At 42.1% G+C, this 15,431-nt stretch overlaps 1 protein-coding gene across 2 annotated transcripts; it reads left to right on the forward strand.

Annotated features, from left to right (window-relative positions):
• Positions 1 to 1,613: 1,613 nt before the first annotated feature.
• On the forward strand, positions 1,614 to 13,474 carry LOC138956609 (sulfotransferase 1C2-like). Of its 2 annotated transcripts, none has more exons than XM_070327925.1 (7): positions 1,614 to 1,754; positions 4,998 to 5,187; positions 5,705 to 5,883; positions 9,750 to 9,903; positions 10,243 to 10,346; positions 12,205 to 12,379; positions 13,010 to 13,474. In XM_070327925.1, the coding sequence occupies exons 2-7, from the start codon at positions 5,007 to 5,009 to the stop codon at positions 13,117 to 13,119; spliced, it is 903 nt and encodes a 300-aa protein (XP_070184026.1). In that variant the 5' UTR covers positions 1,614 to 1,754; positions 4,998 to 5,006; the 3' UTR covers positions 13,120 to 13,474. The 2 variants fall into 2 exon arrangements, with proteins under 2 accessions (XP_070184026.1, XP_070184025.1); XM_070327924.1 differs by lacking the exon at positions 1,614 to 1,754 and adding an exon at positions 2,668 to 2,964.
• Positions 13,475 to 15,431: the final 1,957 nt, after the last annotated feature.

Below are 15,431 nucleotides of genomic sequence, written 5' to 3' on the forward strand. Positions count from 1 at the left end.
TACACGTATGATAAAACATAAATACACGCGTAATAAATGATTAATACATGTGTATTTATTTCTTATTGCACGTGTAATTTATCTTTTTTCTTATGCTATGGAATAGCATAATGATTAAATACATGTGTAATAAATATTTCATACTCGTGTAAGAAATGATTAAATACACCTGTAATTAACATTTCATGCGCGTGTAAGAAATGTTTAAATACACGTGTAATTATTTATTACACGTGTATTTAATCATTTCTTACACATGTATGAATTATTTATTACACGTGTATGAATCAATCATTACGCGCGTATTAATTATTTAGTACGCGCGTATGAATCATTTCTTACGCACGTATGAATTATTTATTACGCGCGTATGAATTATTTATTACGCGCGTATTTAATCATTTCTTACACGTGTATGAACAATGTTTTACACATGTATTTAATCATTTCTTACACATGTAAGACATGATTAAATACACGTGTAATACATTTTTCATACACGTGTAAGAAATGAATAAATACGCGTGTAATAAATATTTCATACAAGCGTTAAAAATGCAGGAGTCACGTGGTTAAGCGACTTATAAACTCGGACTGGGGATCCACATGAAAAACACTCTATGCGTCTTCATCGCCTCGCTTTGCACGCTTACAGCTCAAGATGGCGGAAGCGGCAAACGTCAATATCACTTTGGAAGGTTTGCGAAGTCGTATATTTTCCGATTCAAGTTTTAATTTATTACAGGTGTATCTAATGATTAAAATGCGCGTGTATTTAAATCTTTTCCTACACATGTATTTAATCATTTCTTACACGCGTATAAACTATTTCCTGCACGTGTATTTAATCATTTCTTACACGTGCATGAAATATTTATTACACGTGTATTTAATCATTTCTTACACGCGCATGAAATATCTATTACACGTGTATTTAATCATTTCTTACACGTGTATGAATTATTTATTACACGTGTATGAATCAATCATTACGCGCGTATTAATGATTTAGTACGCGCGTATGAATCATTTCTTACGCGCGTATGAATTATTTATTACGTGCGTATAGGTTATGAGCCAAACGGCTTTCCATAGGTGTGTGTTACACGAGCTGCGTTGAGCGAGTTCGGTTGAATTGAATATGTTATCAGTGCAGAAGTCCACGAAGCTCTTCTGTAGCGGTGCATGTGTACTCATAGCTGTCAGACGTTGCTGGCTTGGATTTTGTTTGTTTAATTGATGTTTGATGGTTTTTCACACACACACACACACACACACACACACACCCACACATACACACACACACACACACACACACACACACACACACACACACACACACACACACACACACGACAAAAATATACTCTCTATAAACGTTGTTAGTGTCGTTCCCAGTTGATGATAGCATCTTTACCTAGATGCATCATCGCCACATGACGAATCACTAAGTGAAAATCTCGGCTGGGTGTCTCTGTTCATAGATACATTATTCGTACACACACACACACATGTCCCCGCACACACAGAGGCATGAGACAATTACTCATCCAGATGTTGATAGATTTTTTTTTTATTGCTTTATACATTATTGACACATGGTGAAGCATTTAGAGGACACACAAACACACACACGCGAATTTTCAAAAGGGAAGTCTTATATGAGAATTCATTTCATTTTTTGAGTGTCACGGACTAAATCCTTCCCAGTAGGCACTGCGGTAGCTGGGGTTTATTCATCGAAAAAGCTGCAGGTTGGTTTTTTGACTCTCGACATATTGACCAAGTGCACGACTGACTGCGAGATATGCCGACCTCTTTGCGCAATCAAAAAAGTATCTTGATGCAGTACATTTCAAAAGCCAGTTTTGCTGCTGTTGTTGTTGTTGTTGTTGTTGTTGTTGTTGTTGTTGTTGTTGTTGTTGTTGTTGTTGTTGTTGTTGTTGTTGTTGTTGATATTGGTGTTGTTGATATTGGTGTTGTTGATATTGGTGTTGTTGATATTGGTATGGTTGTACGTTGTTGTTGCTGTTGATATTGTTGATATTGATATGGTTGTTTTTGTTTTTGGTTTAAACACAATTTTATTCAAAATACATGACATGAAACAATTGACAAAAATGCAGCCAGGACACGAACTCAAGCAGATGCTTATTTGACGTGACCATAACAATGCTAAGTTACACAAGTTTTCATGATGGTGGACAACACAATTATTAACCAGAAGAACAAAATGTAGGAGGGGGGTATTAAATGTTCAGCTGTTTCGTTCCGGTTACCGCACGCACACTGTGGGTTATCTTTTAAATGGCGTTTCAAGTGCATAAATCGGAATTAAGGTTACTCATGTTTAAACGAATTCTGCTGTGATGTATTTCTACCTGTCTTTTTCCAAAAAAATAATAAACTGGCACATAATGATGAGGACTTTGTAAATAATGCTTAAACTCGCTAATTGAGTTTGTGGTTTTAACCACATCAGGCAGATCATTCCATAAAATTGTAGTCGAAGGATGTTCGGAAGATTTCTGTCTTGTGAGCTGGTACAAATCTTTCAAGTGGTCGTCTGCTGTGATAAGGATTTAAGGATGAAACTAGTGGTGGCTGGGATAATCTGCAGTGCGTCGTTGGTCCTGCTGAAGTTACATATATGTGAGCGGAGCCCCTTATGGACAGAATATACCTGCGCAGGTTTCAGCGGCACAGATGATACACTGCCTATTATTTATGCCGCGATGGGGATTATGACGAGTAGGCCCTACTTGGCAGGCCTGTTTTCCTTTCATGCAACGTGTAGCAGGCTGGGATAATCTGCATTGCGTCGTCGGTCCTGCTAAAGTTACATATGTGAGCGGAGCCCCTTACATGCGAATTCATTCCGGTTTTGTGTGTGTGTGTGTCACGGACCAAATCCTTCCCAACGGCACTGCATTGGCTGGGGTTTAATCATCGAAAAAGCTACAGGTAGGTTTTTGATTCGATATATTGACGAAGAAACCAGCTGGTCAGCAAATGTGTTGGCAGCCAGTGATAGGATGAATTAGCAGGACCGACTGTGAGACCTCGCTACACAGCTGAAATTATCTCCATGCAGTACACAGGGATGGCCAAATCTCATACGTTTAACCCGCCAGCCGGTCGATTAACTTCAAAGAAGTCACTAGCCCATGTTACTAGAACATGGCGGTGATTATGCAGACGACAGAAGTTAATGCATCGGCAGTGTCTATATGGCTTTAAAACTCGATAGCACAACCACAAGTTTTGCATTTGACCAGAATTTTCACTGGCCAGCCGGGCGAGTTGCCAGGCGATTTCTACTAGCCCGGCGTATTTGTTACTCGCTCCTGGCGATAGGGTGGACGATTTCAGGGCAAGCCCTGAGTACATGTACTTTTCAAAACCCAGATTTGTTGTTGTTTATCTTCATGTTGTTGTTGTTGTTTTTGAATGTAAAGGTCATGAAAATGTGTCAAGATTGAAACACTGTTTAAACCAAACATGCCTGAGTGAGAAATGCTGACCTGATTGCAGAGCAAAACATGAAACTATACATGTATCTAATTCTATAGTAGCTAGAGCCTACACTTCAAAAGCTAGATTTGTATCCTTTATGTTGATATTATTGTTATTGTTGTTGTTGTTGTTGTCACAGTTGTTGTTGTTGTTGTTCTGTGTGTGTGTGTGTGTGTGTGTGTGTGTGTGTGTGTGTGTGTGTGTGTGTGTGTGTGTGTGTGCGAAGCAGCTGAAGACTGATAATTATAACGCAGGTATTATTTATAAAAAAAAGAAAAAAGGATTGCTCTCTGTCTGTCTGTCCGTCTGTCTCTCTCTCTCTCTCTCTCTCTCTCTCTCTCTCTCTCTCTCTCTCTCTCTCTCTTTCTCTCTTTTGTAATTGTTTTACGCGGTGTGTATATATATATGTATTTAAGATTAGAATAGTCCCTCTCTGGGCGAGGGCTGGTTGAAAAGAAGCTCGTGTATATTGCTTATGCCACAAGCCTCGTAAAATAAAATTTGATTTGATTTGATTTGATCTCTCTCTCTCTCTCTCTCTCTCTCTCTCTCTCTCTCTCTCTCTCTCTCTCTCTCTCTCTCTCTCTCTCTCTCTCTCTCTCTCGTCAGCTTACTGCCAGTTCCGTGTTCTCTATCTCTTTGTGGAACATTTTCGAGTACTCTGTCGGCGATTCTATGGCGGGCTGAGAAAGACTTGTATTCCTTGAATGCACAATGAGGCAACCGAGTTGAGCTTTATAAAGCTCAGTGCTATTTACCGGGGCAGACGCCGTTGACATGACAAACCCAACACAGTTATTTCCGGAATGTGTTCATTATGAGAGAGAGAGAGAGAGAGAGAGAGAGAGAGAGAGAGAGAGAGAGAGAGAGAGAGAGAGAGAGAGAGAGAGAGAGAGAGAGAGAGAGAGAGAGAGAGAGAGAGAGAGAGAGAGAGATGATGATTACTGTGATTGGTTTTATGTGTTTGGTTGGTCTCTTCTTTGGTAGTGCAATAGCGTTAATTATGGATTGTTGTTATCATCATTTACATAAAAACTTATCTGTTAATCCAAACAATGGTATAATTACTGTGATGTTCTTAACTACACTTTAACATGGAATGTATGTACGTATGTATGTATGTATGTATGTATGTATGTAGGTATGTATGTAGGTATGTATGTAGGTATGTATGTAGGTATGTATGCATGTGTGTTGGTGTGTCGGTGTGTCAAGTGTGCAAGTAAAAAGGGTATTGTAGTTGTACATATATTACTTTAGATACTTTTTTTGTTTTTGTTTTTTTGTTATCATGGGTTTTATGAATTTTCTTCTCTTATTCTTTTATAATTATTAATTAATGACCTATATGTGCTGATGACCAATTTAATTTCCTTTGTTGGATCAATAAAATGTTATGAGTTATGAGTTATGAGTGTGTGTGTGTGTGTGTGTGTGTGTGCAGACTAACCTTATACTCTGCTCCCCAATCGGTTCAACAGCAAGTAAAAATGACAACGCCTTACGTCGAGCTGAAAGACAAATATGGAAACAGCATTGTCTTCGGAAACTTGGGAGATCTGCTCATCCCACCCTTTCCCGCCATCCAGGATTTCCGTCAGCATAAACAGGACATCAGAGAGATGGATCTCAAGTCGGACGACGTCTTCATCACAGGATATCTTAAGACAGGTGCGTGAAACAATTCGCGGCATGATGATAATTGAGACTCTGTTGTGTGTGTGTGTGTGTGTGTGTTTCTCTGTGTGTGTGTGTGTGTGTGTGTGTTTCTGTGTGTGTGTGTGTGTGTGTGTACCCACTACCCCCCCCCCCACCTCACCCTCAAAAACAGCCGTTTAATTGATAATATGAAAGAGAGACAGAGATTGTAAAACAGACAAACAAACAGACAGAGAAAGAGAAAATTGCCGCAGTAAAAATAACCTAAATCAATCATTCTTTCGTCTGAAAGGTTTCACGTGAACATCAAAACAAACAATCACTATGATTATCATGCAACAGCCAGGGTTCTCCTTACAAATATCCCACAGGCAAAGAATCATGTCTACCATACTGCTGTTTCTGAGGATTGCGTTTCAAGTGAGAAGGATTTTGTGGAGCAGTAGGCCTACCCGCTAAACGTTTGCAATTAACTCTTATGGTTAAAATTTGATGAGTTTGACTGACAGGGCTGAGTGGTCTATTTCAGGAAACAACTGGCACCACGAAATTGTCCACATGCTGGTAGCGGGCAGTTTGGAGTACAACAAAGAATTCATTGGCAGACATTTCTTGGAGTACAGCCCGCCTCAAAAGGGAGACAACCCTCCCGGCTCGCCGCCTAGAGTTTTCTTCACGCATCTCAAATTCCATCACCTTCCCAAACAGGTAGAGCTAGATGAATATATATAGACAGGCTCACAGTTTTTGCCAAACATAACCCATAATAAATGAGGAACAATAAAAGTAATAGTAAAATATAAGTAACAGATAAATGGATCGAAAAGACAGATAGACAGACATGACAGACAGACAGATAGAGAGACAGACAGACAGACAGACAGAGAGAGAGAGAGAGAGACAGACAGATAGACAGACAGACAGACAGACAAACAGATCGATAGATTGTTACAAAGACAGCAATACAGAGATCGAAATGTTTCATTGATGGCGCGGCAGGAGCGGTCATCTATTGGAATGCATTCGGAGAGGTGTCTCGTTTTGTTACCGTTCTCACGAGATCAGTTACAGTTTTTCTTCTCTCTCTCTCTCTCTCTCTCTCTCTCTCTCTCTCTCTCTCTCTCTCTCTCTCTCTCTCTCTCTCTCTCTCTCTTTCTCTCTCTCTCTCCGTCTCTCTCTCTCTCTATCTCTCCCCCCTCTCTCTCTCTCTCTCTCTCTCTCTCTCTCTCTCTCTCTCTCTCTCTCTCTGTATGTATGTCTTTGTCTGTGTCTCCCTCTGAGTCTCTCCGCTTCTGTCTTTCTATGTCTGTCTCTGTCTATGTGTGTGTGTCTCTCGCTCTCGCTCTCTCTCTCTCTCTCTCTCTCTCTTTCTCTCTCTCTCTCTCTCTCTCATCCGACTCCTGGCACACAGGTCAAAGCAGAGGTTAACTTGAGTGCACGTGTACCTAGCAGGAGGGGGGTGATTCGGGTCAGAAGTGGGGTAAAGCACTTTGGTTTTCAGTCTTTGGGTTATAGCTTTCTGTGGAGAAGATGCCAACATGAAATTGCACTATGCCGTCTACTATTTATTGTCCTTGTCTATCGGACACAAAGAAGGGAAGCTACAATCGCCCCAGGCAATATATACTCTTTGTTTCCTGAGCCTGGACCATTGAGACGGTTACCTCATAGATCTGTTCATTCTTCAGTTTGTCGGTGTCAAAAGTTTTACCCCCATTCCACACAACCGTTCTTTGTCCCGTTCCCGTACCAACCAAGATGCTGCCATAACAATGGAACGCTGCGCAAACGGCCGTTTTTTGGCATCTTTCAGCAGCGTCTGACCATAGTGGCAGCCGTCTTTGGTCGGTAAGGGAACGGGACCTAGAACGGATGTGTGGAATGCGGGTATGACAACGGATGTGTGGAATGCGGGTATGACAACTCAGTGTGTGAGAGCGCTACCGTTGCGTTACCGTTGTTTTAAGTTCCTTTAACGATCCAAGCGTTCCGTTACCGATGGGTTGAGGTTCTTCTTCTTCTTGGGAGTGAAATGCGTTGCACTGTCGTTACGCGCACTTTGGCCCAGCGCATCCGTCTTCAGCAGTGGTTTCTTCTCCGACTTTTCCTTGTCGTAGGAGACTTGCCGTCCATGGCTGCAGAACGTCCCCCGTCCTTGGTTTTTTTGTCTGAGTGATCCTTCTCATACCCCATTAGCCTCGGGGAGAGGTGGCTGAATTAGTCTGACCTCTACCCTTTGACCTGTCCAGCTTGGGTGGCCCTATGAGGAGTTTACACTCCCGCTGGCATAGCTCTCCGGGTCATCGAGGCACTCAAACCACCACACCGCGCTAAGGAATCAGCCTTGTGGTGGAGGTTGAGGTTCCATAACCGTTCATTCTGATCGGGAGGGGAACGGCTAAAAATTTGAACATGCAGCCCAAACTCGGCCGTCCCTACCGACCCTACCGTTCAAAGCAGTTCCGTTAACGATCAGTTACGTTCATTGCGGTTCTGTCCCGATCCCTCCCGTGCCCGCACCGTTCCTTGGTCGGTACGGGAACGGGATCTAGAAGGGTTGTGTGGAATGGGGGTATAAGACTCGACCACTTGGCTTATGGTGGAGACAGCTGGAAGATCTCTGATATTAATTGAAGAGGAGTAGTCTTCCTTTTAGAAAATGTGTACTCTGCCTTGCAGATTACAAATTTGTGCTGTCGGGGCTGGGTAAAGGGAGTGGAGGGTAAGGGGGTGGGGGTGGGTAAGCGAGGGGTAAGAGAGACGAAAGAGAAAACTGGACAGGGAAAAGTCACTGCCTGAAGTATTCAATAAAGCCACACACCAAACAAAAAATTACCACATATGCAGGTTTTCAATTCATATTTTTGCAAAGTATCTGCACAAGCATGTTTGCCTCTGTGAGTATGTTCGTGGCTGCTTTCATGGGGTGCCTGTATCCTCAGGAATTTGAGGATTTCTTTTATCTCTCTTTTTCTGACACCGTTGATTTAACGTCATTTTTACAGGACAGTTTTTTTCCTTTCAGTTATAAGTTGTAGTAGTTTGACCTTATTTTTTTTAGGACAAGTAGAGCTTCGTTCACCAGTAGCAAAGACTCACTCAGTCCGTCACTGTGCCTGAGTGTGTGTGATGGGGGGGGGGGGGCTCTCCCGTGACCGGCCACCTGCAATGTACGGACAGGTTTGCACTAGCCCAAGGGTGTCCGTTCATGAGAGGGACTGCTGTCTGCTGTAACAGCAAAACTAGTGTGAAACATAAGTAATCAATTTATCCATTTGACTATATTCACAACAGGGACCTATCACTCTTCTTTGCATGTTTTTATGCCTACGGATTTTCAAATACTCTGCAACACATGTAACCCAAATTCAACATGTGCCCGTACAATACCGCTTCTTTTATGAAAACATTGCTTCGGCCATGTTGATTTTAATCAACCAAGTTTTTATTCTAAAGGGAGTAAACCCTGCCGGTTGGTCATGGATACATAAATAAATAAATGAATAAAGAGCTTGCCACACACACACACACACACACACACACACACACACACACACACACACACACAGACACGCACGCACGCACACACACACTGACACACACACACACACACTGAATCCACCGAACCAGGATTGACATTTTGACAGCTTGGTCGGAACAATGTTTCTACTGTAATCGTGTGCCGTAACACTACGATCACCTCGGGAAGCGAAGTGCAATCAAACAGGATTGAAAATGTTAGGGCTAATTTCTTAGCCCTATAAAAACTGTTATGCAAACCCGAAGGTTTCCATGAACATACAGACAATCGGAAACCACCAGACCCCATCACAAACAGAATTCTACAATCCACTGGTGTTGACTTTTAAAGGCCAACAACTCGGGTGCAGAGTCTGCTGTGAAAGGAGCGGTAGCCTCCCCTGTCACAATCGCCCCCGTTTGAAATGAACTTCGTCCCGAAGTTCCGAACCGGGGGACCACTGTCCATCCCAAGTTCGCAGAATGGGAACAGCACGAAAATGTTCAGTGGTCATATTATGCCATTACCTGAACAAATCATGCCGAGTCCCATCCCTGCTCGCAAGCGCCAGATGTAACCGAGTGCCGAAACACTACGATCACCTCGGGAAGCGAAGTGCAATCAAACAGGATTGAAAATGTTAGGGCTAATTTCTTAGCCCTATAAAAACTGTTATGCAAACCCGAAGGTTTCCATGAACATACAGACAATCGGAAACCACCAGACCCCATCACAAACAGAATTCTACAATCCACTGGTGTTGACTTTTAAAGGCCAACAACTCGGGTGCAGAGTCTGCTGTGAAAGGAGCGGTAGCCTCCCCTGTCACACTACATGTCAAAATTATCAGACCAATGCTGCAGAACAAAAACTTATGCGTCAGTGACCGACGACTGAGGCCTTAGAAATGTCCCGGAAGTTCCATACCACTGAAGACATTAGCATGTGCAAACCAAACAAAACCCAAAACTGACAAAGATGGATAACCCATCGAAAACCAATAAACCAGCAAGTGCGAAAATAAATATAAAATGTATCCATGGCTTCCTGACAGGTATTCGAGAAAAAGACGAAACTGATTCATTTGGACAGGAACCCCAAAGACACGTGGGTATCGCTGTACAACCACACCAACGGGCGCAAGGGCACAGTGGGCTATGAGGGCACGTGGAACCAGTTCTTTGACCTCATGATCTCTGGATTCGGCTGTGAGTGTGTGATTAAATAGAATGATCATTTCCAGGCGCACGGTGTGTGTGTGTGGGTGTGTGTGTGTGTGTGTGTGTGTGTGCGTGTGTGTGCGTGCGTGCGTGCGCCACGGTGCGTGTGTGTGTGTGTGGCAGTGCGTGCGTGTGTACGTGCGTGCGTACGTTTGTGTGTGTGCGTGTGTTTGCACGTGCGTATATATATGCGCGCGAGTGAAAGACTTAAAAAGACAGAAAGGAGGAGGGGGGGGGGGGGTCAGGATAATTGTTGGTCTTTGTATGTTTGTGTCCTATCGCTTTCTTTGTCTGTCTACCTATTTATTTATCGTTGTTAATGTACAGACTGGTACGGTGACTGGTTTGACCATGTCCTGGGGTGGGAGGAGGTCATCAAGACACAGACACAAGTGCCCATCTTCACCTCTGTCTTTGAAGATATGAAAAAGGTTTGTGTGCAAGTAGATGCATCAGTGACACAACTACGAGGGCCATAATACATCATAGCTCGAAAATCTCTTCGCGAAAGGTCAACACTGCTGGCAGGAGACCCATCACCCTTACTGGACACTGATTTTATCGCATTGAATGAAAACGGTTTTCCCCAAACTGGTCTTTGCTGTGATGAAAAAGGCAAAGTAGTGACTCCATTAGTTTTCCCAGGTTGCAAAATCCTATGTCACAGGGCCGGACTAGGCTAAGAGGAGGGGGGGGGGAGTTGCCAGTGGCGGGTCAGGGGGCGAAGCCCCCTGAAGCTGATGGGTAGGTCATATTCTGAGATAGCAAAATGGTCGCTCCTTGCATGAAACGGCATAAAATAAACAATAATAAAAAATGTTTTAAATAAGTGAGGTACATGTTTAGGCTAGAGGGGGGGGGGGGGGGTGCGCAACCCCCCTAACCCCCCCGGTAGTCCGGCCCTGTATGATGAGTCCCCCTCGTATATATATGCTTTTTACATTTTAGTCAAGTTTTGACTAAAATGTTTTAACATAGAGGGGGAATCGAGACGAGAGTTGTGGTGTAGGCTTATGTGTGTATGTGTGTGTGTGTGTGTGTGTGTGTGTGTGTGTGTAGAGCGATTCAGAGTAAACTACTGGACCGATCTGTATGAAAGTTTTCATGAGAGTTCCTGGGTATGATTCTTCTTCTTCTTCTGCGTTCGATGTTGGTGGCCGTGCTAGATCCTCAGACCAGTGGCTGCCAGGAAGTCCGCAGTCCTGGGTATGATATCCCCAGACATTTTTTTCTTTTTTTCGATAAATGTCTTTGATGACGTCATATCCGGCATTTTGTAAAAGTTGAGGCGGCACTGTCACACCCTCATTTTTCAATAAAATTGATTGAAATTTTGGCCAAGCAATCTTCGACGAAGGCCGGACTTTGGTATTGCATTTCAGCTTGGAGGCTTAAAATTTAATTAATGACTTTGGTCATTAAAAATCTGAAAATTGTAATTAAAATTATTTTTTTATAAAACGATCCAAAATTACGTTTACCGTATTCTTCATCATTTTCTGATTCCAAAAACATATAAATATGTTATATTCGGAATAAAAACAAGCTCTGAAAATTAAAAAATATAAAAATTATGATTAAAATTAAATTTCCGAAATCGATTTAAAAACAATTTCATCTTATTCCTTGTCCGTTCCTGATTCCAAAAACATATAGATATGATATGTTTGGATTAAAAACACGTTCAGAGAGTTAAAAAGAATAGAGATATAGAAAAGCGGGCTATCCTCCTCAGCGCAACCGCTACCGCGCTTATCTGTATTGTTAATTTCACTGCCTTTGCCACGAGCGGTGGACAGACGATGCTACGAGTGTACGGTCTTGCGGAAAAAATGCTTTGCGTTCAGTTTCATTCTGTGAGTTCGACTGAGCTTGACTAAATGTTGTATTTTCGCCTTACGCGACTTGTTTTCTCATGGGTTTGAAGATTAGTTGATGGTGTTTTTTCGCACTGATAAATGCTTTTCTTCGTGTATTATGATCAGACAGAAATTCTAGTTTTAATTGGTAAAGTATTTCAAGGTTATTTTTTTCGGAAAATAGACACTCACAAGTTAATTACACCCAGCGTTAATAACTTCAAAAGTTGCATTTAGCTCACCCAGTTTGTTTTCAGTTTCTTTAAGTAACTTCTGCAAGTCATTTAAACTTGCTGTCTGTCAGAAGAAAATATGGAATGTTGGCTTTAAAGTGAAAAGAATGTCTATAACGTCAAAACGCGAATTCCAAAAAGGATACGCGGACATACAAAATACATGGCTGCATTTTATTTTAAACTTTCGTTTCCAGGACCCTGTCGGACAGATCGAAAAGCTGGACCAGTTTCTGGGAACCAACAGGGGAAGACAACTCTGCGAACAGATAGCAGACGCCTGCAGCTTCACCAAAATGAAGGAAGTGAAGCAAATACCGCCCGAGATCAAAAACAAAATGTTCAAAGAAAACGCTTCATTCTACAGAAAAGGTAACCATTGCACATTTGTGTTGTTTCAACCCTCCTCCCTACCATTATTTGTATCCATATTACCGAACACCGGAACATTTTTGTCAATATTTTGTGTTCTTGATCCATGTGGTGAGTGCATAGACAGTGCGAAGGGTTTGCATTTTGTTTGGGTTTGTTTTTGTTCATAGAAACACGCCTAGAAAAAGTCAGAGTACAAGTTTGTTTTCAACTGGGCAATGCCAAACTAATACTGCATTTAACTGACGTTACCGGCTGCTTCTCAAGAATGAATTCATGGTGAACCTGACAATAGTCACAATTAGGCTAATGATCAAGATAACTCAATATGAAGCACAGAACTTGCCATCCCATGTGTGTAAACATTCTTCTCAAATCTTCTTCTGTAAACATTCTTCTCAAATCTTCTTCTGCTAAACATTCTTCTCAAATCTGTCGACAACGTGCGTTGAAGGATCAGTCACTATTTCATGGTGGTGGTGGTGGTGGTTGTGGTGGTGATGATGATGATGATGATGATGATGATGATGATGATGATGATGACGATGACGATGGCCCGTGATGATGATGATGATGATGACGACGACGACAATTAAAAAAATGATGATGATGATGATGATGATGTTTCAGGAGAAGTAGGAGACTGGAAGAACTGGTTCACGGTGGCACAGAACGAGCTGTTTGATGAGGTCTACAAGAAGAGAATGACAGGCAGCAGTCTCCGTTACACTTTCGTGTAGTGAATGTGAAATACTGCCGTGTCAAAGTACCATGGGAGTCGGATCAATAGAGTGACACAACAACAACAACAACAACAACAACAACAACATACTCAAGCCAACTGTCACTCCACCCATCTTCTGCCGAATTACTCCGACGTTTGCAAGAAGCGTATATGCGGCAATAAAGCAGCTTTGTCAAAGCGACAGATCAAGGCTTTGACAGGTGCGCAGTTGTTTCGGTTTTTTTTGGGGGGTATTAAACAGGCTGTCTGTCTGCGGATTGTTGACGTGTTTGGTAATATTTATTCCATTGCATCATTTTTAACAAAAAAAGTATTGCAGAAGAAAATTGTGGATTGGAAAATGTCTGATTGATGTTGGCTATAATTTGTAATGGAGCGGGGTGGGGGGGGGGGGGTAAATGTGTGTGTGTGTGTGTGTGTGTGTGTGTGTGTGTGTGTGTGTGTGTGTGTGTGTGTGTGTGTGTGTGTGTCTGTGTGTGAAGCATATGCACGACTTCGGAAAAGAAGTAAATCAAGCTGATTAACAAACACACTTTACAGTTGAAGAAGGAATCTCTCGGTGAAGTTTGAGAAAGATCATGTATGGATGAGTTTCTTTCTTTTACAATTCGTCAACTTTGCTGCTCGTCGTTGTTGTCCTCGCTGAAATTTAAACTTCCATGTTTCGGTTACTCAGTCAAATGCAGGGAGAGGGGAGACCAAAAAAATCGAAAATACACACGCACGTGCGCACGCTGACATACACACACGCGCGCACTGTCCGGCGCACGCACACACACACACACACACACGCACGTACACACGCATGCCCGAACACACGGATGCACACACATACACACCCACCCAGACTCATACACACACGCACGCAAGCACACACACACACACACACACACACACACACACACACACACACACACACTTGTAGCCAACATATTCAGCCATCGACAACTTCTTCACCAGTTTTTCCTCTTTAATACACTTTTTATTGTACAAAGATACAATGCCATTGAAGACTGCTGCGCATATAATTATCGCGCATATATCGCTTACACGCCAACAACACATGCAGAGCCAGTCTGTTTTCACATTAATCAAGGTAACTGAAACTAAAGGAAAAAGAGATGAAATTTGTACCCACAAAATATGACATACTGTACTAAACAGTTCACCGTGGGAGAAAAAGGCTCTGGGTCATTGAAAACCTCAACAAAGTTTGATTGACCGTGGGTGTGTGTGTCTGTCTGTCTGTGTGTCTGTGTCTGTGTGTGTCTGTCTGTCTGTGTGTGTGTGTGTGTGTGTGTCTGTCTGTCTGTGTGTGTCTGTTTGCTCGGTTTATGCGCGCTTTTGCTTTTCACAGTTTAAATTCAAACGCTGTAAACATTGCATAGTGTTGCGCCCTGTTAATGTTAGGAAAGCTTGATGTTCCCCTTAAACGTTACTTCGTATTGCAAATATTCAGATGTTATGCGCCAATGGCATATGTTGCGTATTTCATTAAATTGATTAAAGTCATGTCCCCCATGCTTACACACCTGACAAGTCAGCACTCAAAACCAATCTATGAACAAAGACAGGATTGTACAATATATTCTAATGATTAATATAGATGAAATGCGACTTCAAGCGAGTAAAAAATATATCTTTATGACTCTTTGACACAGCAGTGTTTTTTACATTCACTGCACGAAAGTGTAACGGAGACTGCTGCCTGCCATTCTCTTCTTGTAGACCTCATCAAACAGCTCGCTCTGTGCCACCGTGAACCAGTTCTTCCAGTCTCCTACTTCTCCTGTATCATCATCATCATCATCATCATCATCATCATCGTCGTCATCATCGTCATCATCATCATCATCATCATCATCATCATCATCATCATCATCAAACAGCTCGCTCTGTGCCACCATGAACCAGTTTTTCCAGTCTCCTACTTCATCATCATCATCATCATCATCATCATCATCATCATCATCATCATCATCATCATCATCATCAACATCATCTTCAAGCCATTCATCAAATAATAGTCCTATACTAATGTCTGAACAGGAATTTGGACTAGAATTTGAAAATGTTAAAACACAGAATAGCAAATGTCGGGCTTCAAAATTGGTTTCATCATGGTTATCCTGACAAAATGCAATTGCGAGATATTTCCGGCAAGATATCAATCACAGATAAAAACGTGTCCGTCTGTACGTCTGTCTGTCTGTCTGTCTGTCTGTCTGTTTGCAATAAAACTACATTATCTCCTTGTAGTCTTTTATTGAATTGGAGTGTTATAGCATTGCGCATTAGTATCAGGGA

This window comes from Littorina saxatilis, unplaced genomic scaffold (genome assembly GCF_037325665.1).
Source record: "Littorina saxatilis isolate snail1 unplaced genomic scaffold, US_GU_Lsax_2.0 scaffold_2297, whole genome shotgun sequence".
NCBI lineage: Eukaryota > Metazoa > Mollusca > Gastropoda > Littorinimorpha > Littorinidae > Littorina > Littorina saxatilis.